The following is a 23,663-nucleotide window of genomic DNA, read 5'->3' as shown; positions in this document are numbered from 1 at the left end:
CTCTTTCCCGAGCATGTGGAATAAATATACCAAGAAAGGTGAAGAGTAATGGTTAGGGAACCCTGCCTGCAATGGTATCCCCAAGCTAGGCATGGCACGGTCAAGGGCAGTGTGGAGCTCCACTTGTACTGCCCTCACTGCAACCCTTAAGCCTCTAACTCTGTTGCCACCACTTACATGGCTATTGTTAGAGCTTTGTAGAGTTTTGGGCACCCAGTCAGCAGGACGGTATAACAATCATGGAAAAAGTGCAGTGCAGGTTCATTATAGGACATTACCAGGTCCCCTCCCAGTCACTCACCATCTTGACTTGGAAATATATCGCCGTTCCTTCACTGTCACTGGGTCAAAATCCTGGAACTCCCTCCCTAACAGCACTGTGGGTGTACCTACACCATATAGACTGCAGCGGTTCAAGAAGGCAGCTCACCACCACCTTCTCAAGGGCAACTAGGGATGGGCAATAAATGCTGGCCCAGCCAGCGAAGCCCACATCCCATGAATGAATAAAAAAAAACAGGGGCTTTCAGTCAGGAAGAGAGACTCAAATGTTAAGGGTTTTCTCACCAGAACTGAGAAGGTGAAGGGAGAAGTCTTTAAAATCATGTTAGAATAAATAGTGATAGCTTATTTCCACTGGTCAATGGGGTGGGAATGAGGCAGCATAAATTTAAGGCAATCACTAAAGTGATGAAAAATAATGTTGGAGAAAAAAATCTTTGCACAGAAGTTGGTTCAAATGTGGAATTCTCTGTCTGGAAAACACTGCTGAAGCAGCAGCCAAAAATCCTTCTTAATGGAGTTACAGGAAGATATAGATGGGATGATCAAATGGGTAGATAAGTGGCAGATGGAATTTAACCCTGAAAAGTGTGAGGTGATACACTTTGGAAGGAGTAATTTGACAAGGAAGTATTCAATGAACGGCATGACACTAGGAAGTTCTGAGGAACAAAGGAACCTTGGCGTGTGTGTCCATAGATCTCTGAAGGCGGAGGGGCATGTTAGTGGGGTGGTGAAAAAGGCATATGGGACACTTGCCTTTAACAATCGAGGCATAGATTACAAAAGTAGGGAGGTCACGTTGGAGTTGTATAGAACCTTGGTGAGGCCACAGCTGTAGTACTGTGTGTAGTTCTGGTCGCCACATTATAGGAAAGGATGTGATTGCACTGGAGGGGGTGCAGAAGAGATTCACCAGGATGTTGCCTGGGATGAAACATTTAAGTTATGAAGAGAGGTTGGATAGACTTGGGTTGTTTTCGTTGGAGCAGAGAAGACTGAGGGGCGACCTGATTGAGATGTACAAGATTATGAGGGGCAGGGACATGGTGGATAGGGAGCAGCTGTTCCCCTTAGTTGAAGGGCCAGTCACAAGGGGGCATAAGTTCAAGGTGAGGGGCAGGAGGTTTAGGGGGGATGTGAGGAACCCAGAGGTGACGGTCTGGAATGCAGTGCCTGGGAGGGTGGTGGAGGCGGGTTGCCTCACATCCTTTAAAAAGTACCTGGATGAGCACTTGGCACGTCATAACATTCAAGGCTATGGGCCAAGTGCTGGTAAATGGGGTTAGGTAGGTAGGTCAGGTGTTTCTCACCTGTCGGTGCAGACTCGATGGGCCGAAGGGCCTCTTCTGCACTGTGATTCTGTGATTCTAAGTTAGATATTTGCTTTAAAAAGAGAAATGTTAAAGAGGTATAGGGAAGCTCATGTGGGGAAAAGGCATGCTGGTGCAGATCTAATGGGCCTGTTTCTGGGCTATAACATCCTGTGACTCACCAAGACCGGTGATAGTCAGTGCTGCTTCTGCACGGATCACTCCAAACTGGTTCTGCGCCTCGCACACATACCTGGCTTCATCATCCAACCACACACCTGTAAAAAAAGTAAAGGTGTAAGTCTGGTACTGGCTGGGAGGGGGGAGAACCAGACACCACAGCTGACTCATGCCAAGTGAATGCCTGAATCCGTGGCTATTAATAAGTGGAATTAAACAGAATTGGGTCTCTGGGCATCTTCACAATAAATCATCTGCTTTTTTATATGGAATTAATGGGAAAGGTTTTTGTGTATTGAATCAACATTTCACATTGTGAACTTGTTTCTGCACAAGTTGTTTTCCAGAGAATGGGACTGTCTAACAAGGTAGCATATTGTAAATGAATATACGCATCCTGGGTCTGAATGCAGGCTGAACTGGAGGGGTAAGTGTCTCTGCTGAATGTAAAGATCCGACACAAAGTAAGGTCAGGCAGTCGCAGATCGCTTTCTTTGTTTCACTCCCTGTCTTACTGTTGACATGGGAATATTCAAAGGTCCCAATAGCTTTGTGTGTCCAACAGGTCGATGTGATGCATCCAGTGTGTGGGTGAAGAGTGTGAGCAGGCTTTCCACCTTTGTGTTCTGGTTTGCTTCTCATTTTCAAGCCTACACCGCTGGTTAGCAGCAATGCGAAAAAGAGAGTCAAATGCGTAAGTCTCTTCCTGCCAGCACACATCTCCCCAACAGCGAGTCCTTTGCTGTGCCTCTTCGTGGTAACACATGGAACCCTGGCCCCTTGAAGCTCCGGGCCAAAGCGTCAGAGGAACTAGGAGGGGCTTTGGCCCTCAGACATGCAGGCCGCCATGCAGACACGCCCCGATACTCCTGAACCAAACTTGCAGCTCTGGGCCAATAGCTTCGCTGTCATGTGGATACCTCGGGAGAGTTGAAGGCTAAGGGAGTAAACCCTGATGAAAAATCCGGCAGACTGATCTAGAAACATGTTATCTTTCCGGCAACTCCTGCAGCCAAGCTGGTGCCAAACATAGTGCTCCGCACTCCTATAGACTCAACCGGGGAAGTCAAGAGGGAGACCCTAATGTTTGGGCAGCCCAGGGTCTCCATAAATTTTGTCCAGGCTTGCAATTTGGAGTGGATGCTCCAGTTTCGCTGTAGAGCATTAACACAATACTGGAGACAGCACTTACGGGCGCAACTCAATTGGCGTAGAGAACGGGTGCTCTGGACTGTCTCCGACATGGGGAGGGATCATCATGTCCCACTGGTCAGCCTCAAGTCGGGTAGCCCCTGACTAGTAAGGCACTAACCCCGCCATGGGCCATTTGCTTCAGCAGGTGCTTGGAGCTTAGAGTCTCGGCTCAACAAGTGGACAGAATCCATCACACCAGACAAACAAAACAAGGGGAAAGGAAGAAGATGCCAATTCATTGATTGGTAAGCTGGAATGTCAGGACCATGAGTATGGGACTGATCGACAACTGCCAGCTGGTCGATAACAGGCATAAATCAGCTGTGACCAACATGGAATTGGTAGGCTGAACATGGACATGGCATCTGTACATGAGGCCAGGCTCACCGCAAGCTGATCACTAAAAGACAAACGTTACACGTTTTGTTTTTATGCCGGTGATTTTTACGACTATTTTACTTCCTCGCTCACTGAACGGTGGTAGATGTTTATCAGGAAAATATGCAGACATAAAGTATTGTGTGAGCACACGTGCCTAAAACAGCGTCAACGTAGCCATACTTGTAGCTATCAGCATTTTCTGGACAACTCTATTGTAGAACCCCTTATACTTACTCTCTATGAACAAGCTGCCTGTCTCCAGTTGGCTAACAAAGCTCATTGAATCAGCTTTGGCAAAGAGGGGCTGTCCGTCAAGTCGTTGCCAGGTGACCTGTGGAGCGGGGTCTCCGACCGCACGGCAAGGTAACGTCACATTATCACCGATAGCCACAGAGACATCAGAGGGGGTCTCTGAGAACAGAGGGGCAGCTGAGAAAAAGGAGGCAGGAATACGTCAGACACAGCTCACCAAGCTCCACGACATCTTCAATTAACGGCCACACAAGACCAGCAGAGAACTGGTTCGTAATGAGTTCTTAAAATCTGCAGAGCACAACTTACACCCAACGTCTAACATGACCGTGGCAGAGGAGGTGCCAGCCTCATTGGTGGCCACACAGCTATACTTTCCCGCATCCACCTCCTGCACCTCCCTTATCATTAGTGTACCATGAACTGGATCAACTTCTGCAAATGGGGCCAGGGTCAGCTCCAGGTCACCTGCTCAGAAATACAGTTCAGCATCATTATCACACACAAGATATTTTTGTATTCCAAAAAAACACTTTTGAGAAGATTCCTGTAAAGATTTAAAATCACATTTTTTTCCCAACCATCTAATGCAGTTCTTGCAACTATTTAGATGGATGGTTTGCTCTCATCCCTCCACAAACCTGACACCACACCCTGGGAACGACTCTCACTCTGGTTCATGACCCTTCCATCAATGGGAACGGTTTCTCCCTACTCACTGTTTCAAAACACCATAGTGCTAGGCATTGTTGCTCCAGAATTCTGCACTCCCGGACTGACCCTGAGTAAGACCGTACTCCCGGACTGACCCTGAGTACTACCATACTTCCGGATAGACCCTGAGTAATTTTGTACTCCAACTGACTCTGGGTAATACTGTACTCCCAGATTGACCCTGAGTAATATTGTACTCCCAGACTGACAATGAGTAATACCGTACTCCCGATTGACCGAGTAATACTGTACTCCTGGACTGACCCTGAGTAATACCGTACTTCCGGATAGACCCTGAGTAATTTTGCACTCCAACTGACCCTGAGTAATACTGTACTCCAGGATTGACCAAGTAATACCGTACTCCCAGATTGACCGAGTAATATTGTATTCCCAGGTTGACCCCGAGTAATATTGTACTCACAGGTTGACCCTGAGTAATATTGTACTCCTGGACTGACCCTGAGTAATACCGTACTCCCGGATTGACCGAGTAATACTGTACTCCCGGACTGACCCTGAGTAATACCGTACTTCCAGATAGACCCTGAGTAATTTTGCACTCCAACTGACCCTGAGTAATACTGTACTCTAGGATTGACCAAGTAATACCGTACTCCCAGATTGACCGAGTAATATTGTATTCCCAGGTTGACCCCGAGTAATATTGTACTCACAGGTTGACCCTGAGTAATATTGTACTCCTGGACTGACCCTGAGTAATACCGTACTCCCGGATTGACCGAGTAATACTGTACTCCCGGACTGACCCTGAGTAATACCGTACTTCCAGATAGACCCTGAGTAATTTTGCACTCCAACTGACCCTGAGTAATACTGTACTCTAGGATTGACCAAGTAATACCGTACTCCCGGATTGACCGAGTAATACTGTGCTCCCGGATTGACCCTGAGTAATACTGTATTCCAGGACTGACCCTGAATAATCCTGTACTCCGGGCTGACCCTGAGTAATACTGTGCTCCCGGGCTGACCCCTGAGTAATTTTGTACTCCCAGATTGACCCTGAGTAATACTGTACTCTGGATTAACTGTGTAATACCGTACTCCAGATTGACCCCAAGTGATGCTGCACCGTCCCCATGACCCTGAGTAACATCAATATTCTGCTGACTCATGTATCCTTGGTAATTCTCATAAATTTAAATCGCTGCTCATTCAACATGCCAGACACAGCACATATGGTGTTGCATATTGGAATTTTAATTGACACAGGCTCTGCACTGCTCACTCCACTACCAGCGTCACAGCAGGGGGCTGTGGGATAGCGTCCAGGAAACTCTCCACCCATTGCGTTGCCAATACCTTTGTACCATTTGACCTCAGGCTGTGGGACTCCCGCAGTTCGACATTCCAGGAATGCCATCTCCATGACGGCAGCGAGCACCACCGGATTCAGCACGGTGATCGTGGGGATCTCTGCAGGTGCACAGACACAATCTGGTTAGAATGGGCGCTGGACCACAAAAGGCTGCAAGCAACCTGAAAAGACATCCCACCTTTATTCTGATTTACCTCTGAACAATGTTGAAATTGTTCTGCATTCCACCCCCGATTAACTGTTAATATAATTACAAAGGCAGGAAAAATATATCAACTACGAATTAACGTCAGAAGGAATAGGAGTAGGAAGTAGGCCATTCAGCCCCTCGAGCCTGCTCCATCATTCAATAAGATCTTGGCTGATCAGATTGTGGCCTTAGCTCCACATTCCTGCCTGCCCCCCACAATCCCTGACCCCCTTGTCGATTAAAAATCTGTCTAACTCAGCCTTGAATATATCCAAAGGCCCAGTCTCTGCTGCTCTCTGCGGAAGAGAATTCCAAAGACTCGGGACCCTCCGAGAGACGAAATTCGTGCTCATCCCCGTCTTAAATGGGAAACCCCTTTTTTTTTGAAACTGCGCCCCCTTGTTCTAGAATCCTCCAGGAGGGGAAACGTCCTCTCAGCATCTTCCCTGTCAAACCCCCTCAGAGTCTTATATGTTTCACGTGTCTCTGAAGTGATTTTTTTCCCTGACCTGTGTTGTAGCAGCTTAAATCAGAGCAAGCGCGTGCAGACAGATCCCCTCTCTCCCGCTTTCTCTGTCTGAGGGTGGGTTTGGCAGCAGCTATTACTCCAGGTGCACCCCACATCTGCTCCCCTTACCCGAGTATTTCAACTTCGCTTCCTCCCGGTCTGTTCCAATCGCGTTCGACGCGAGGCAGGTGTAACTCCCAGCATCCTCCGGGACAGAGTCTTTTATTATTAAAGTGCCAAACTCGTTGACGGTGAATCTGAGAGGGAAAAAAAAAAATGGACAGAATCCAAATTGAAACCCTTGACCAGACACAAGGAGCTTACACAATGTCTTTAAGCAGGTGCATGAACTTGTGCCTAATACCTCAGGAGAAATGAAGAGTAAAACACTGGACTTTTGTCCAAACAGGCCCAGGAAAATATCTGTCAAGGATATTAACAGGCAAATAGCGTGTTCAAAAGACTTATTTTAAAAACAGGTTGGTACCTCCAACAAAATGGAAAACAAAGAAATAAAATGGGGACACAATGAGTATTTTGACCCAGTAATCCTGACAGTAATTCCCAGGTTTGAGTTCCTAAGTTCAAGGGCATGTCCAATTGCCCTTTGTAGGGTCCTGTGGAATCTGTGCCACCACACTAACGCCAATGGATCTCATTCCCACTGGAAGCTCGTGCTTTGTGGAGCCAGAACTTCATTCACCTGAGCAGAGGTGGTGTCTTGTGCAGGGAAGAAAATACAAACATTTAACCCCCCTCACCCAAAGAATGACATAATCAAAAAATAAAACGTTAAGCCTCTGTCTCCTTCAGGCAAACATCAAATGATCATTCCCTTTAGTCAGCTCATGGACTTGTAGTGCTAAATGTACATCCAAATCCACTCAGGTTCAAGTACAGGCTGATAAACAGAAATTTCCACAGAATGTGAGAGATCACTTACCCACAGGTCAGCCCATGCTAATATCAGGAAGGTCTACATGCACTTACATGCCAGGCAGAGGAGGAATAGCTAGTCTATCAAACCTGGCAAGGCCATCCTACCTAAAAAAACTTCTTACCAACCCCTCCCTCACCCCATACCTCCCAGCCACCCCGGTTTGTTCATTTTCACCATAGCCTTAGTTGACATCGTCTTGCTTCTTCCCTGATTTTCTTCAAGCCTCCCTCAGTCCACATCTCAATGTTATCCACCCATCCGATTATTCTTCTTCCTCTTCTGTTTTTACCCCCAGTTTCTCCTTCAATTGTTACCAGGATAAGGCTGTTTGGTCTTCATTTACAATGCCTGAACTTGGCTATCTTTCTCTCTCTAACTGTACTTGGCAGCCATTTTGATTCCTGAACTTCGACTCTTGATGTAACCCACTCACTGGCCTTTCTGTCCATCCAGCTGATTCTGACCATCCTCCGCCAAATCCACATTTCAAAGACCGTTCTCCTCCCCTCATCCTCTTTCTTCAGGGTCCAACTCTCACATCCATGGAGTGCAACACTCCACACTAGTGGTGGCATTAGGCGTTTTTTCAACTTTGTGCCGATGTTTTTGGGCTTCCAGCCACTACTTCGGTCATTGGTCAGGCCTCCTGCGGTAGCTAATCTAACCTGGACTTCACTCATCCTCCTGGCCAATGTAATTCTCTGTGACAGGCAAAAAGGAGAGCAAAAAAAAATCCAAAGCCAATAAGGGGAAAAAAAATACTTGAAGAAATTTCTCCAAGACCCCCCCTCCGAGGGAATTGAAACCAGTCCAGAGGATCACATCGTTCCCTGGGCTGTCAACACACAGGGTGTCGAGAGGTAGCTAAATGGTGTAAAATAGTGTAATTTTTTTATTCATTAACAGGATGTGGGCATCATTGGTGAGGCCAGCATTTATTGCCCATCCCTAATTGCCCTTGAGAAGGTGGTGGTGAGCTGCCTTCCTGAATCGCTGCAGTCCATGTGGTGTAGGTACACCCACAGTGCTGTTAGGAAGAGAGTTGCAGGATTTTGACCCAGAGACAGTGAAGGAACGGTGATAGATTTCTCTTTCTTTCCCTTTCCTTCAGGCTATAGGGTCTGTATATGCTATCTGCTGCTTCTTCCAACTGGAGCACATAGTGAGGCAACCACCGAACCTTGGGAATAAGGTTAGGCCCGCTATTAAACAACGTAACCTTCAGGGGGCCTACACAGTCAGGTTGGATTCATTTTCAACACAAACACAGAAAATGCTGGAAAAACCCAGCAGGGTTAACAACATCGGTGGAGAGAAAGACAGAGTTAATGGAAATGTTAATTCTGACTTTCCCTCCACAGATGCTGTTAGGCCTGCTGAGTTTTTCCAGCATTTTCTGTTTTTGTTTCAGATTTCCAGCATCTGCAGTATTTTGCTTTTATATTGGATTAATGTTCAGTTTGACCTAATATATTAAAAAAGATTACATTCGTACAAGTAGGGAGGGACGACTGATAAGAAAAAACAATTTATAAAAGTCTTATTAATGTGCCTGTTCTAATGTTAAAAGACACCAGTAGCCTGATTCATCGCCAAGATTGGTAGCTGGTTCTAATTCCTCTCAAGTTTGAATACATCCATGTTATTCTTGCAGTAGAACTAATTATTTCTAGATAGCATCCATGCCAGAAAACTCTGGGCAATGCTGCAGCTTTCTTTAGAGCAGCACCCGAGTGAGGCTTTTCTTCAGGATCACAGATAACTTCCCTTAATCCCGGCAATTTTCAATTTTCCTTTTGCTTTTACGAATGGGCCCCCTTTTACTTTGTCATCGTAAATGGTTCCTATTGCTGGCCAACCTTTCTGTCATCGTTGTAAATCGCTTCTAATTACTGGCCAACCTTTCCTTATTGAAGTTTTAGTCGGCCATCTGTACGTTAGTAAAAGCACAAGCCTGACAAGAGTTTGAAGACAAGCTTGCAACCTTTCTGTCTCTTCGTCCACCCACTGACTTCTCCCCATACAGCAGGAGCACTCAGCCTAGGTTACTACCAAAAGCTGAGCGCACACAGACGTGTTATGAGCATAGGTGATGCTGCAGCAGATCTACAGCCCTGCTCTGCGCAAAGCCTCACAACCTGTGCCATTGCGTTAACTCGTTTTAAACCCGGGGCTAAATGAAACATTTACTGACCACCTCGTGCTGATCCCTTTTGAAGCTACACCCTACCAGGTAAATACACCACCGGGTTTCTCTGCTCCTGCGCCTTTTCTTATTGTAGCTTTTACATAGGAAACTCAGAAATAGGAGCAGGAGTAGGCCATTCGGCCCCTCAAGCCTGCTCTGCCATTCAACAAGATCATGACTGATCTTCCATCTCAAGTCCACTTTCCGGCACTAACCCAATTCCCTTAGTGCCCAAAAAATGTGTCAATCTCCATCTTAAAAACAATCAACAACTGAGCATCCACAGCCCTCTGAGGCAGAGAATTCCAAAGATTCACCATCCTCGAGTGGGAAAATTTCTCCTCATCTCAATCCCTCTTATTCTGAGACTGTGCTCCCCAGTTCTAAGCTCTCCAGTCAGGGCAAACAGCCTGTTAGCATCTACCCTTTTAAGCCCTCTAAGAGTTTCCTAAGTTTCAATGAGGTCACCTCTGATCCTTATAAACTCCAGAGAATACAGACCCATTCTACTCAATCTCTCCACATCCTCATCCCAGGAGTCAATTTTTAATGAAATTTTCTCGCAGCATTTCTAAGACAAGTAAATCCTTCCTTAGCGAACAAGACCAAAACTACACAGTTCATGTTTAGTTCATAGTGCCTCTCCTCATTCTGGCTGCCAAAATATATCACTTCACACTTCTCTGTGTTAAATTTCAGCTGCCATGTGTCTGCCATGTGTAGCAAAGATTCAGGAGAAAGAGCATCTGGAAAGAAGCCACATCACTAACATTCAGAACTAAGCTGCCAAAAATATCGCCAGATGTTGCAATCAAATTTTGCAACGCTCAGTAAATGTGTGAAGATTGCAAAAGTCTTGCACATTGCTACCAAATGAACCCAATTTGGGGATGACTAGAAGCGAGCTTTCAACAAGTGAAACGACCTTTAACCTCTTGGCTGAGCAGCATCCCGACAAAATACGTGCAGGTGGGTTTTAACTGTGCTGCAGCCAATCCAGGCAGAGCATACTGATCAGTCACCATTAGCAACAGCAAACAGGCCGTCGCCAAACCGAGGCCCAAGTCTCATCTCGATCTGACACTAAACTGCGCCTCGAGGCAGCTGACCAGTTTTAGGCCACAGCAAGGTCAGTTGCCTGGGGAGGGGCAGGGGAGGCATGAACAGGGTGGGGAGAGGGGGTGAAGGTGCCAGGTAAGGCATGGGGTGAGGGGGCGCAGCAGCCTACAATGTTTTTGTGAGGTGCACAGGGTCGTTCCTGCTCCTCCTGGACCCACCCCCCCCAAGAATAAATTTACAGCTTACCTTTTTAGGACTTCCCCAGCTCTATCAGCAGTGAAAGAGCGGTCACCAGAGTGGACCAGTTCTCACCAGAATGGCGACCGGGGTCCTATATTATTTTAAACTCATTCACGAGATATCTGGCACTGCCAGGATTATTGCCCATCTGCTGAGAAGGTGCTTGAGAAGGTGGTGTAGGTACAGCTGTACGAAGTAAATCCCAGGATTTTGGCCCAGCAACAGTGAAGGAACGGCCATATAGTTCAAATTCAGGATGGTAAGTGGCTTGGAGGGGAACTTGCAGGGTCTGCTGCCCTTGTTCTTCTGGACGATGGAGGTCATGGGTTTGGAAGGTGCTGTCGAAGGGACCTTGGTGAGTTTCTGCAGTGCATCTTGTAGATGGTACACACACTGCTGCCACTGTGCGTCAATGGTGGAGGGAGTGAATGTTTAACGTGGTGGATGTAGTGCTGATTAAGCGGGCTGCTTTGTTCTGGATGGTCTCGAGCTTCTTGAGTGTTGTTGGAGCCACACTCATCCAGGCAAATGGAAAGTATTCCATCACACGTGACTTACGCCTTGTGGATGGCGGACATGCTATTTGGGGAGTCAGGAGATCAGTTACTTGCCACAGAATTTCCAGCCTCTGACCTGCTCTTGTAGCCACAGTATTTATATGGCTAGTCCAGTTCAGTTTCTGGTTAAAGGTGACTCCAGGACGTTGACGGTTGAAGATTCTATGATGGTAATGTCAATAAATGCGAAAGGGAAATGAGGAGAATCTCTCTAATTGGAGACAGTCATTGCCTGTATAGCGTAGGACCCCAATTTACATGCTGTAAGTGGCTTATCACCAGAAACAGACAGGCAGTTTGTCTGCTATGAGAGTGGCAGCCAGTTGCTGGGTGGGATGTTGCACATTAAGAGAATCAGTAGTCGTGGGGATAGGGCAGGCAAGTGGACAGAAGATTAGCTCTGACCTTATTGAATGGCAGAGCTGGCTCGAGGAGCTCTTGCTCCAATTACTAAGTCTATCAATCCCATTTTGAGAGGTCATTAACATCCTGTTACCACTGATTTCAGCAAGTTAAAGTTGACTTTATAGATTGCAGAAAGCACTCAATCACTCATTTTTCTATGGCTGCTTCATTGCTGTTGTCTTTCAGCCTTAATTTGCACCATAGGAAATGAGTAACTGCGACTCCTTAAATTGCTCTGTGTTATACACATCATCATCATCATCTTGGGCTCCACAATCACCTAGGCAGTCTAAGCAATATTCCAGCCTTGCCTTGTATTATTTTAACCCAAGTGGAGCTGCAAAGAGTCCTCAGGGCAAAAAAACACTCACCCTATCAAAATGTCAAATGGTATCTACAATGACGGTACAAAACACTGCCAGCCAAAACCAACATTGCAAGCTTTCGCCTCAGGACTTTGCATTTATGAAAAACTTTATCACATCTTTGGGGCATTCCAGAACACTCCACAAGCAATGAATTACTTTTTGAAGTGCACTCTTGGCACTTGATTAGGTTAGCACAGCAAACCATTTATACACATTGAGGTTCACAACAGGTAAGTGGCCAATTAATAATCTAACTCAAGTTCGACGATGTTTGAACAGCAAAGTCGAGTAACTTAAGACCTGAATTAATGGACACCAATTTAAGGAGGACGGCAAACGGACTAAGGACAACATGAGGGAAAGTGAGTGGTTAGGGCCTGGAATGCACTGCCTGAGAACATGGTGGAGGCAGATTCGATTGTGGCTTTCAAAAATAAATGATCTGAAGAGAAAACAAACTGCAGGGCCACGGGGAGAAGAAGGGGAGGGGACTAATTAAGTTGCTCTCGCAGGGAGCCAGCATGGGCAAGGTGGGAGGAATGGCCTCCTTCTATGACATGTCTTAAATTGGAATCAAAGATCGCCTAGCTGGACACATCAAAACACATCAATAGACAATCATTCAACAATCCAAATGCAATGGAATTATGAATACTAGCCATCAATCCCAATTTCCCTGGCTCTGAGTGAAATACTAGAGCCCAAACTGAGAGTGTTCGCTGGCTAGTAATTTCTTTACTCAGAGAGTAGTTACGATGTGGAATTCACTCCCGCATGGAGTATAGGCCACTCACGTTGATGCATCCTAGGGGAAGCTAGATAAGTGCATAGGGGAGAAAGGAATAGAAGGACCTGTTGTTAGAGTGAGATGATGCAAGATGGGAGGAGTATACACTGGTATAGGGCAGGCGGGCTGAATGGCCTGATTCTGTGCTGGAAACACTAAGTAATCCTCTCCAACTATGGAGGAGCATTGAGTACAATATCACAGAATCACAGAATTGTTACAGCGCAGGAGGCTATTCATCCCATTGGATTTCCACTGACATTCCAAATGAGGAATTCACTTACTGTCATCCTCCTACCTTCTCCCTCCAACCCGGCACGTTCTTCACTCTAACCCAGCACCTTCTTCACTCTAACCCAGCACGTTCTTCCCTCTAACCCAGCACGTTCTCCCTCTAACCCAGCACGTTCTTCACTCTAACCCAGCACCTTCTTCCCTCTAACCCAGCACCTTCTTCACTCTAACCCAGCACGTTCACCCCTCTAACCCAGCACGTTCTTCACTCTAACCCAGCACGTTCTTCCCTCTAACCCAGCACGTTCTTCACTCTAACCCGGCACGTTCTTCCCTCTAACCCAGCACGTTCTTCCCTCTAACCCAGCACGTTCGTCCGTGTCAGATGAGTGTCCAATTCTGTTTTGAATGCTTCAATTGAACCTGCCTCCGGCACAGTCTCAGGCAGTGCATTCCAGACCTTAACCGCTCGCTGTCTGAAAAAGTTTATCCTCACGTCGCTTTTGCTTTATTTGACCAATCCCCTTGTTCAGGAACGGGAACAGTTTCTCCCTATCTACTGGAACTAGGTCTATGCAGTTTGACGCTCAAAAGTCCGATTAGTCCAACCTTCTGCTGTGACAGTTCGGAGGGTTTGTCCGAAATATTTGTGGACACGAGTCCCAATGTAAGCAGCGAAGGACAGTTAGCTGGGGAAAAGCTAAAGGCTGGGATGGTGTAGGTCGACCTGGGACTTCATACTGCAAAGTTATGGCATTTTGTCCAGTCTTTGATTTTTACCAAAATCAATTAAGTTAGACTATGGTTAGACAGCATGTCTGAAAGCTGAAAAAAACATCTTTAAAGGAATCTTTGTCATGGAAAGAATGAAAGGTGAAGAGTTGTATTCCAGACAGCTACAACTAGACCAGTCCAGGTGAGGTCAAACAGCTAACTGCTGGCCAACCACAGAACCATAGAAAAGTTACAGCACAAAAAGAGGCCATTCAGCCCATTGTATCTGTGCCAACTGGGGAAAAAAATCTAGCTGCCCATTTTAATCCCACCTTCCAGCGCCTGGTCCAAAGCCTCGCAGGTTATAGCACTTCAGGCGCAGGTCCAGGTGCCTTTTACATCAGTCGAGCATTTCAGCCTCAACCACCAACTTGGGCAGTGACACCGACCACCCTCTGGGTGAAAAGGTTTGTCCTCATGTCCCCTCTAACCCTTCTACCCATCACCTTGGGAAGCATTTTCTCCCCGGCGGGGGTTGGGGGAGGGGGGGTGTTGGGCGGGAGCAGGCGCCCAGCCAAACGCCGCCCACGATCAGCTGGGCACAGCTATTTTATGTGGGCGGGCCAATGAAGGCCCGGCCAGCGTGACGCGCGCCTGGAACCGCCGTGCGCTCCCTGTGTTGGGGGGAGGGGGGTTACCCGAGTCAGGGCCTGCGCTTTTTCATGAATGTGCGCGAAAGAGCGCAGGAATGCCCCCGAGGCACAGAGCTGCCTCAGGGAGATTAGTTTAAGTTCGAAAACATTTAATTAAGGAAAAAAAAATTTTTTTAAGACATGTCCCCTCATGTGAAGCTGTCACATGAGCTGGGACGTGTCTATTAATTTTATTAAAAATGTTTACAAGACTTTAAAAACCTTCATGAAACCTGATCCCGTCCGTGGAGGAGGCTTCACGATAAATGTGAAGGCCGCCTGGGCTCTTCGCCTGCCCGTCAACCTTAAGCTCAGTTAATGGTTTCAATTGATAGTTAACTGGCCTTAACAGGCCTTTGACAGTTCGGTGGGCGCACAGCCGACTCCGGTGAACGCGCACCGAACTGAAAATCTGAATGAAGCGCGGTGACGTCAGGACGCACGCCCGGCCTCACCCCGCGTCATCTTACGCCTTGGCGAGCGGGCCCCGCCCCCCATTCGCCGAGCCAAACATTCTGCCCCTTAAACCTGTGCCGCCTGGTAATTGACCTCTCTGCTGGGGGAAACCAATACAGCTCCGAACAAATAAAAAAAAAATTAAACACAACATAAAACTTAAAATATTCTACGTTATCAGTGGTGCTGGATGGAGATCTGGAAAGGAAATGAGTTTCCCTCCCCAGTTATATTAAATGTTGCACTCCCACTGCTCACCACACTGAGATTAGTGAATGCACAGTCCGGGCAACGAGCCCTGAATCTCCCCATTCAGGCCCAGCACATTGATTGGTGCTGTCACCCTCCGAGGGAGGTTGTTCAGTCCAACGTGTTGAGCTTAGCCTGTCAGTGTAACTCCTCTGTGAGGCACATCCAACCCTCCCTCCACTTACAGCAGGGCAGCACTCCAATGAAAGGCGGCTAAATTCCAGGTCGCTCACCTGTCACTGCTCCTCACAAGTGCGTCCTCGTGAATCCAGACGACTCCAGGATCAGGGTAACCGGTGGCAGAGCAGCTGATTCGGACCTCCGCCCCTCTCAAAAAGCCCTGCGAACTGGGGCTGACAGTGACGTGCGGGGCCTCTGCAAACAAATAGACGAGAAGGTTCCAGAAGGACGACCGTCCCCATTTATTATACAAAAGTAAAAGCACCAAGAATGCTGGAAATGTCCAGCGGGTCGGACAACCTCTGTGCGGCGAGAGAAAGGGAGTTAACATTTCAGGTCAATGACCTGCCGGGTCAGAGACATTAGGTCTGTTTCTCTCTCCACCCGGGCGCTGCCCGACCTGCTGAGCATTTCCAGCATTTTCACGCTTTTATTACAGATTTCCAGCATTTGCAGGATTGGGTTTTTTTGTTTTCCGTTTGTTACGTCTTTGGTTAATTTTAGTATCGCATTATCACAGGTCCAACGTGAAATGCTCCGCCCTCCTCTAAAAAACAGCCAATGAAACCTCTCCAGCGCCTCCCATCACCTTCCGGGGTATTTACGACGAGGGTGAGGTGAGTGGCTGCTTAACAATACAACAAATTACATCAAAATACAAGAGGCAAAAGTTAAAGTTTTTCCTTGATTTTACAGCCGACCTGACTTAGGGGCTGTGCTTGATTTCTCCCTTGTTTTTGTTAATTTAGTTTATTGTTTTGACTTGAAAAGAGTTACAAGAGGCAAAAGAAAATACTCCCCCGTTAACAGAAGCAGGAGGGTCATTAGGACCAGCAAACCTGATGTTTCAACCTCACCAAACAACCTGTCAACATGCCCATCACATTCTGAAACCATTGTTCATTGTTTTCTCTGGTAACTTAGTGCACAAGGTTATTCTTTTGTATTTAAAACCAACGTTCCACCCACTGTCCCTTCCTACTTCTTATTTCCCTATCTTTAACCCTTGTTACACTACGCAATTCACTAGCGTTATTCTACCAACATTAAACTCGAAACAGTAAACCAGCCTCCTCAAAGTCTCCTCTATTCCCAAAGAAATCAAGCCAAACTTCCTTAAATCTTTCAGGGGAAGTTAAAAATCCCCATGCCCGGAATCACCCGATTTCTTCATCTCTCTTCTTCCCTCAAGGCTACTGAAGCAGCCATTTCTCACCGCTGAAGGTACAGAGACTACTGTAAGATCCACTCTTACCAGGTACAAAGAGCCACACCGAGGCTTGGCTTGAACCCTGCATATTGACTGCCATACATTCATAGCGTCCGGCGTTCTCTGACTGCACATTCCAAAAGGCCAGGGATGAATTGCTCAAGAGGGTGACATGCTCATTGTCAACCTGCAGCTCAGTCCCATCCCGCATCCAGGTAATGTTATATCGGACGCTTCCAAGGACTCGGCACGTCAGGACCACCTGATCTCCTGGGAATGCTGTGACGTTTTGAGGAGTTTCCACAATAGGAGGTGGTTCTGGGGAGGGAAAGCAAACAAATGAAGGTTTCTGGTGCCGTGAGATGAGGATCTTAAGATAATAAGAAATAATAATAAAATAATAATAAGAAACGCATAACACCAATAATTCAAATTAAGTCAATGTGTCATGACTTATTTAACGAAATAATTCTACAGGGTAATTTGAGCCACAATCATAGCGTTTTAAAAAGCATCAAATTCATCGTCTTCGACATCCAATGCCGAGTTCACGGAATTTATTCTGAGCTAGAAACAGTAGAGGCGCAAAGGAACCTCAGGGTCAATTTACATAAATCACTAAAATGTCAGGAACATCCACAAAATGTAATTAAAAAGACTAATAGATGCTGGACTTTATATCTCGAGGTCAAAAGTACAAGGGGAAGAAGTCTTGCTACAGCTATACCAAAGCCTGGTTGGACCTCTCTTGGAGTTACTGTGAACAGTTCTGGGTACTAAATCTTAAGAGAGAGAGACTGACCTTGTTGGGGCTGCTGTGTAGATTTACCAGAATGATACCTGGATTCCAGGGTTAAACTACTGGGAGAGGTGACACAAACTAGGGTTGTCTTCCCTGGAATTTACAAGGCTAAGGGATAATTTGATCAAAGTTCTCAAAATATTAAGGGGAACAGGTCAAGTGGAGAGAGGCTATTTCTGTTGGGTGAGGTGTCCAGGACGAGGAGGGTGTAGTTTAAAAATTAAAGCCAGACTTTTCAGGAGTGAAACCAGAAAACACCTCTGCACACAAATAGTGGTAGAAGTTTGGAACCCCCCTTCCACAAATGACAATTCATTCGAGATTAATCCATAAATTTAAAACTGAGATTCATAGATTTTTGTTATCCAAAGGGATTAAGCGATTTGGGGCAAGGGCAGGTATATGGAGCTGAGTCACAGGACAGCCATGATCTCACTGAATGGAAGGACAGGTCTGAGGGGCTGAATGGTCACCTCCTGCTCCTGAATTCAAATACCTCGGGGTTGGGGCTGTTACCGTCCTTCAACCCTGCCCGGTGACCACCTTGTGGGAAAACAGCTGGCTGGGTTACCCTTTCACGGTCATAACACCCGACTGACAGCTCAGTGCCGAGACCCACACAGGGAGAAAGATGGACATCCGAGAATATACACACGCGCAAGTCAGTGATTCAGGAAAGACGGAGGAAATCAGAGGGGCAAAGAATTGGGATGCCGCTTGTACAAACACTAGCTTAGCTCGCACAGTTTCACTTTAGGGGGTCGGTGTTCAGAATGTGCCTGTGGTTGAGGGCATCGAAGGCCCAGTATACGGTGCCGCTGGTTAGTGCCAGGCTAGGCGGTGAATTACTGCCCACCATCTTGAGGAGAGATGGGGCAGGGTTTTCCGGTCGGCGAGCGGGGGCGGGGCCCGCTCAGCAACACGTATTATGACGCGGGATGACGTTGGGTGGAACTCCCGACATTACCCCACATCATTTCCATTTTCAGCAGAATCAGCTGTGTGCCCGCCGACCGGTCAATGGCCTATTGAGGCCATTGAAAAACTAATTAAAGTCATTGATGGACCTGCCTGTCCAACCTTAATGTTGGCGGGCAGGCCGGGAGCCCTGGCGGCCTTGGAAAAAGCATGAAACCTCGTCCACGGGCGGGATGAGGTTTCCTGAGGGTATTTAAATTTTTATCAAATCTTTCAATAAAAGTTATGGACATGTCCCAACTCATGTGACAGTGTCACACGAGGGGACATGTCAGGGAAATTATTTTTATCATTCTATTAAAAATGTTAATTGTGAGCCGATCTCAGTGAGGCAGCACTTAGCCTCAGGGAGATCTGTGCACTCTTCTGCGCGAAAGAGCGCACTCTCGGCTGAGGGAATCCCCCTCCCCGCCCGCACAGGGAACGTATGGCGCTTCCCGGCGGATGTCACGCTGGGCGGGCCTTAATTGGCCTGCCCACATAAAATGGCGGCCCGCCCCCGATCAGGGGTGCCAATCGGAGGCGCGCCCATTCCCACACTTCCCCCTACAACGGGGGGAAAGTTTTTCCCATGGAGCCGATGCAAGGTGATTCCTGAAAGGGAGGGGAGGAAAATCTAAGAGAGAAGGAGACCCCTTGTCTGTAAGCTGACTCTCAGCTCCAACTGGTAAAATGATACAGTACAGGAGGGGGCCATTCGACCCATTGTGCCTGTGACGGGCTCAGTTAAGAGTGGAAAGCCGCGGAGTTCCACGTTGCTGTCTCCGTGGCAATGCCTCGGCCAATCAGGGTCGACTTGCCAACCAATCAGCACCCTTTTCTCCTGTGGTATAAATTGTTGTGATTATCTGAAATTTGGTATTCGTGCACTTGTCCTGATGAGTGCAAGGTGAAAAGCTTCAGCAACATATCCCTCTTTTCGGCAACATAAAAGCAGCAATCTCACCTCCTCCACCTCTTATATATATAAAAAAGTTACCAGTCATTTCTGCATCTCGTGCTGTTCCTGTGTTTGTGCTGGGAATGTAGATAAACTGGAATATTTGTGCAAAAAAACGGAGGCCGGGATTTTCCGGCCCCACTGTCGATGAGCATCATTACAGGCGGGGCAGGAAAATTTGGGGAGCCATTGACTTTGAACAGCTCTCCAAATTTTCCCATGACGATGCCCACCGATTGGCGGGGGGCAGAAATTTTCAATTGCATCAGCGTCCGAACGAGAGCCTCCCCGACTTACTTACCGGTAACAACCAAGAATGTCCGAGCTATGCCTGTGCCCGAGTTACTGATAGCCACACAGTCATAAAAACCTTCATCGGCCCCAGAGACACTCGGGATCTGCCATGTAGTATTCACCGCGTCTCTGAAAAGGGAGAATTCAGCAATCAGGTACCCGAGACCCACAATCACAAAGCAGATCCGCGCTGCGCCAATTGTCACACCGTATCGTGAAGGGTCAAACGGGCAAGTAACCACTTGGTGAAGAGTCCGCTGTTTGAAGGAAGGCTCTGCTCTCTCAGCTGCAGTACTAGCTTTCTGCCACTAGAGGTACTCAATGAGCCATTTCAACTTTGGCACTCCATTGCCTCAAAACCTACCTTGTTGCTGTTTTTCCAGTTTATGCCCCTTGTTCGTTTGGGTTTCACAGATGCATTTTATGTAACCAATCCCAAGGATATGCAGGCATGCGGCCTACAGAGTTTTCCCACCTTCTGCTTAGGTGGCCGATGAAGAACCCGCACCCAAATGAAGGCTGCACCCACAGTCATCAGTGGCTATGTATTTGTAAAGGGATAAAGAGGACTGACCACACGGTGAACTCAGCTGGTGACTGCTCAGCACCAATCTGCTATCAGCCTTCTGCCGATGAAGATCGAAGGCAAGCACCAGGAGGTGTCACACGATCTCTGCACCCCTCCAATCCTGGTCTTGCGTATCCCCGATTCCCATCGCTCCGGCATTGGCAGCTTTTCCTTTAGCTGCCTGGGCCCTAAGCTCTGGAATTCCTCCCCTGAACCTCTCCACCTCCCTACTGCTCCCTCCATCCTTCTGGGGCTCCTTAAAACCTGCTTCTCTGATCAAGTTTTTGGCCACCTGTCTGAGTACCTCCTCCATTGTCAAAATTTTGTTTGACAGGACTCCGGTGAAGATGAGTTACTATGTGGAAAGGGCTTTATAAATGCAGCTTGTTGTTGTTGTTGTTGAGTGGCTAAGTTATTGGCTTCCACTTCGGCCCTGTGAGAAATGGCTTTGCCTCCACCCCGCTACCTTCCTCTGACACACTGAGCAAAGTGGAACCAATAACGTGGGAGACTGCCTTTCCCACACGTTAGGGTGAGGAGCTTCAGCACAAAAAAAAAAGCTCCAAAATTTCGTCCATCTCTGGACCTCTGATAAAAACACGTGACTGACCTTCTTGCTCAGCCGGCAGCTTTCAGGTCAGGAAGATCCCAGCTCTGCCCCGGCCTTCGCAACCCTCAGGCCAGGGCACGGACAGAGCCCCAGCGCCCGTTGGGAGAGTTAGGGAAGTTGTGCTAAACCCTGTGTCGAACCCTAGATTAGACGGCACCCGGAGCACAGTGTGCCGTTCTGGTCGCCGTATTATAAAAGAGGCACTGGAGAGGGCGCAGGGAAGATTTACAAGGGTGATCCCAGGAATGCAAGGGGAGACATAGCAGGGAAAGATCCACAGGCTGGGCCTCTTTTCCTTGAAAAAAGGGGCAGCTGAGGGGTGATCTAATAGACGTCTTCAAACTGATGGCAGGTTTGGATAGAGAGGATACAGAGAGAATGTTTCCTCTTGTGGGGAAGAGTATAACCAGAGGCCATTAATATACAATCGTCACCAAGAAATCCAGTTGGGAATTCAGAAGAAACCTCTTTGCCCAAAGGGTGGTGAGAACGTGTGGCTCCCTGACACAGGGAGTGGCTGAGGAGAATAATATTGACGTGTTTAAGGGGAAGCCGGACAAACATATGAGGGAGATGGGAATAGAGGGTTACGATGATAGGTTTAGATGGGAAAAGATGGGAGGAGGCTCAAGTGGAGTCCATCCAGAATGGACTGGATGGGCTGAATGGCCTGTGACTGTGCCCTCTATGCTTTGTCATAAGCCAGGGCGCCCACTCCTGATCGACGTCACTGATTTTTTTGTTGGGAAGGGCGGGTGGAGATATCGAGTGAGAACAGGATCGGGTTGGGTGCTGCTGCAAGGTCCCCCAAAGCCAAATAGCCTCCCAACATTCATCATTTAGACTCAATGCGGAGCAAACCACCGCTGGGGGTGCTCTGCCGGAGGGTGGTGTATGGTGGGGGGGTGGCACTGTAGCCCAGTGTGAGGTAGAAGACCAGGAGAAGATAATTACAGTTCACGACTGACTCCCGCTGTCCGCCACTCCACGTTCTTTCCACAGCTACTCACAGAAACAGGCGGTCTGGCTCAAATCTGGTCCCATTCCTGATGATTCGCAGTGTGAACGGAATCAGACTCTTCACTGAACACTGAATCGACACGGGCTGCATGTAGTAACCGTGAGTCTGACTGGGCACACTCACCACTGGAGGCCCTAAAAACAGACACACAAACATTTTAACACGGAAATGTTACTCAACGAGCCATCCAGAGGCCCAGACTAATGATCCAGAGACAAGGGTTCGAGTCCCATCACGGCACCTTGAGCAACTTACATTCAATTAATTATTAAGTCTGGATTAAAAAGCTAATCTCATTAATAACGATCAGGAAACCTCTGGATTGTCATAAAAACCAATGTGGTTCTCTAATGTCCTTCAGGGAAGGAAATCTGCTGTTCTTCCCCTGCCTCGGCCTACACGTGACTCCAGACCCACAGCAATGTGGTTGACTCTTAACTGCCCCCTGAAAGGGCCTAGCAAGCCACTCAGTTGTAGGCAGCTCACTGCCAACCGGCTCAGGGGCAAATAGGAACAGGCAATAAATGCTGACCTTGCCAATGACGCTCACAACCCAAGTACGAATTTAAAATAAGAAGATTTCAGTAGCAACAATAAGTTTTTCCAAGTTTTCCTGCTTCTCCCTGTTGCTCCCCACACCCTATCCACCCCCACTCACCCCCCGGCCCCCTCACACCCCCTCGGTGAGCTGGAATATACCATTTGGCTTTATCTTCACAATTTAAAGTTTTGGCTCTTGTTAGGGTAAAGTTCCAAGGTTTTGGGCTCCCCGTGGTACCTCACCCCAGTGGCCACTCTTTGTGTACAGGCCTAAACAATGGAGGTGCATCCCCATTTAAGGAGAAGACAGTGGTAATGTCATTGGACTAGCAACCCCAGAGGCTCAGGCTAATGCTCTGGGGACATGGGTTCAAATCCCACCATGGGAATTTAAATTCAATTAATAGATCTGGAATATAAAGTGAATCTCAGTGATTGTGACCATGACATTGATTAAAAACCCATCTGGTTCACTAATGTCCATGAGGGAAGGAAATCTGCCATCCTTACCTGGTCTGGCCTACATGTGACTCTAGACCCACAGCAATGTGGTTAGGAATGTAGGAGCAGCATAGGCCATTCAACCCATCGAGCCTGCTCTGCCTTTCAAACAGATCATGGCTGATCATCTACACTTATGCCATTTTCCCCCACTACCTCCATATCCCTTGATGTCATTCGTCTCCAGAAATCTATCGATTTCTGTCTTGAACATGCTCGATGATTGAGCTTCCACAGCCCTCTGGGGTAGAGAATTCCAAGGATTCACCTCCTTCTGGGTGAAGAAATTCCTCCTCATCTCAAGTCTTAAATGACTGCCCCTTATTCTGGGACTGTGTCCCCTGGTTCTAGACTCACCAGCCAGGGGAAAAATCCTGTCTACACCTACCCTGTCACACCCTGTGTAAGAATTTTCTAAGTTTCAATGAGATCACCTCTCATTCTTCGAAACTCTAGGCCCAGTTTCCTCAATCTCTCCTCATGAGACAATCCCATCATTCCAGGGATTATTGTGATGAACGTCCGTTGGTTGACTCTTAACTGCCCATTGAAATGGCCTAGCAAGCCACTCAGTTCAAGGGCAATTAAGGGGTGGGCAACAAATGCCAGAGACATGAAATGCCCATGAAAATAAAAAAACAAGCCAATGAGTGGTGTCATTTCACCTCGGAATCAGATTGTCGTGGGTTTTAAGTAAACCGAGGCATTGTCTGTCCTTGCAGATTTACAAGTTCCCATGACACTATCCTGAAGCAAAGCAGGGGAGCTCTCCAA

General features: G+C 47.5%; 1 protein-coding gene across 1 annotated transcript in view; it reads right to left on the bottom strand.

The window, feature by feature from the left end:
* The window catches only part of LOC144686126 (hemicentin-1-like), a 418,005-nt gene that overhangs the window by 324,195 nt on the left and 70,147 nt on the right, over positions 1–23,663 (bottom strand). Inside the window, 9 exon segments of the mRNA XM_078551270.1 lie at positions 1,778–1,873; positions 3,585–3,779; positions 3,912–4,070; positions 5,643–5,756; positions 6,486–6,613; positions 15,479–15,620; positions 16,681–16,953; positions 19,657–19,778; positions 21,838–21,982. Of these exon segments, the coding sequence (XP_078407396.1) occupies positions 1,778–1,873; positions 3,585–3,779; positions 3,912–4,070; positions 5,643–5,756; positions 6,486–6,613; positions 15,479–15,620; positions 16,681–16,953; positions 19,657–19,778; positions 21,838–21,982 (1,374 nt within the window).

Source organism: Cetorhinus maximus, chromosome 10 (genome assembly GCF_964194155.1).
Source record: "Cetorhinus maximus chromosome 10, sCetMax3.hap1.1, whole genome shotgun sequence".
Taxonomy (NCBI): Eukaryota; Metazoa; Chordata; class Chondrichthyes; order Lamniformes; family Cetorhinidae; genus Cetorhinus; species Cetorhinus maximus.
Note: the sequence above shows the minus strand (reverse complement) of the source record. Positions and strands in the feature narration are given on the sequence as shown.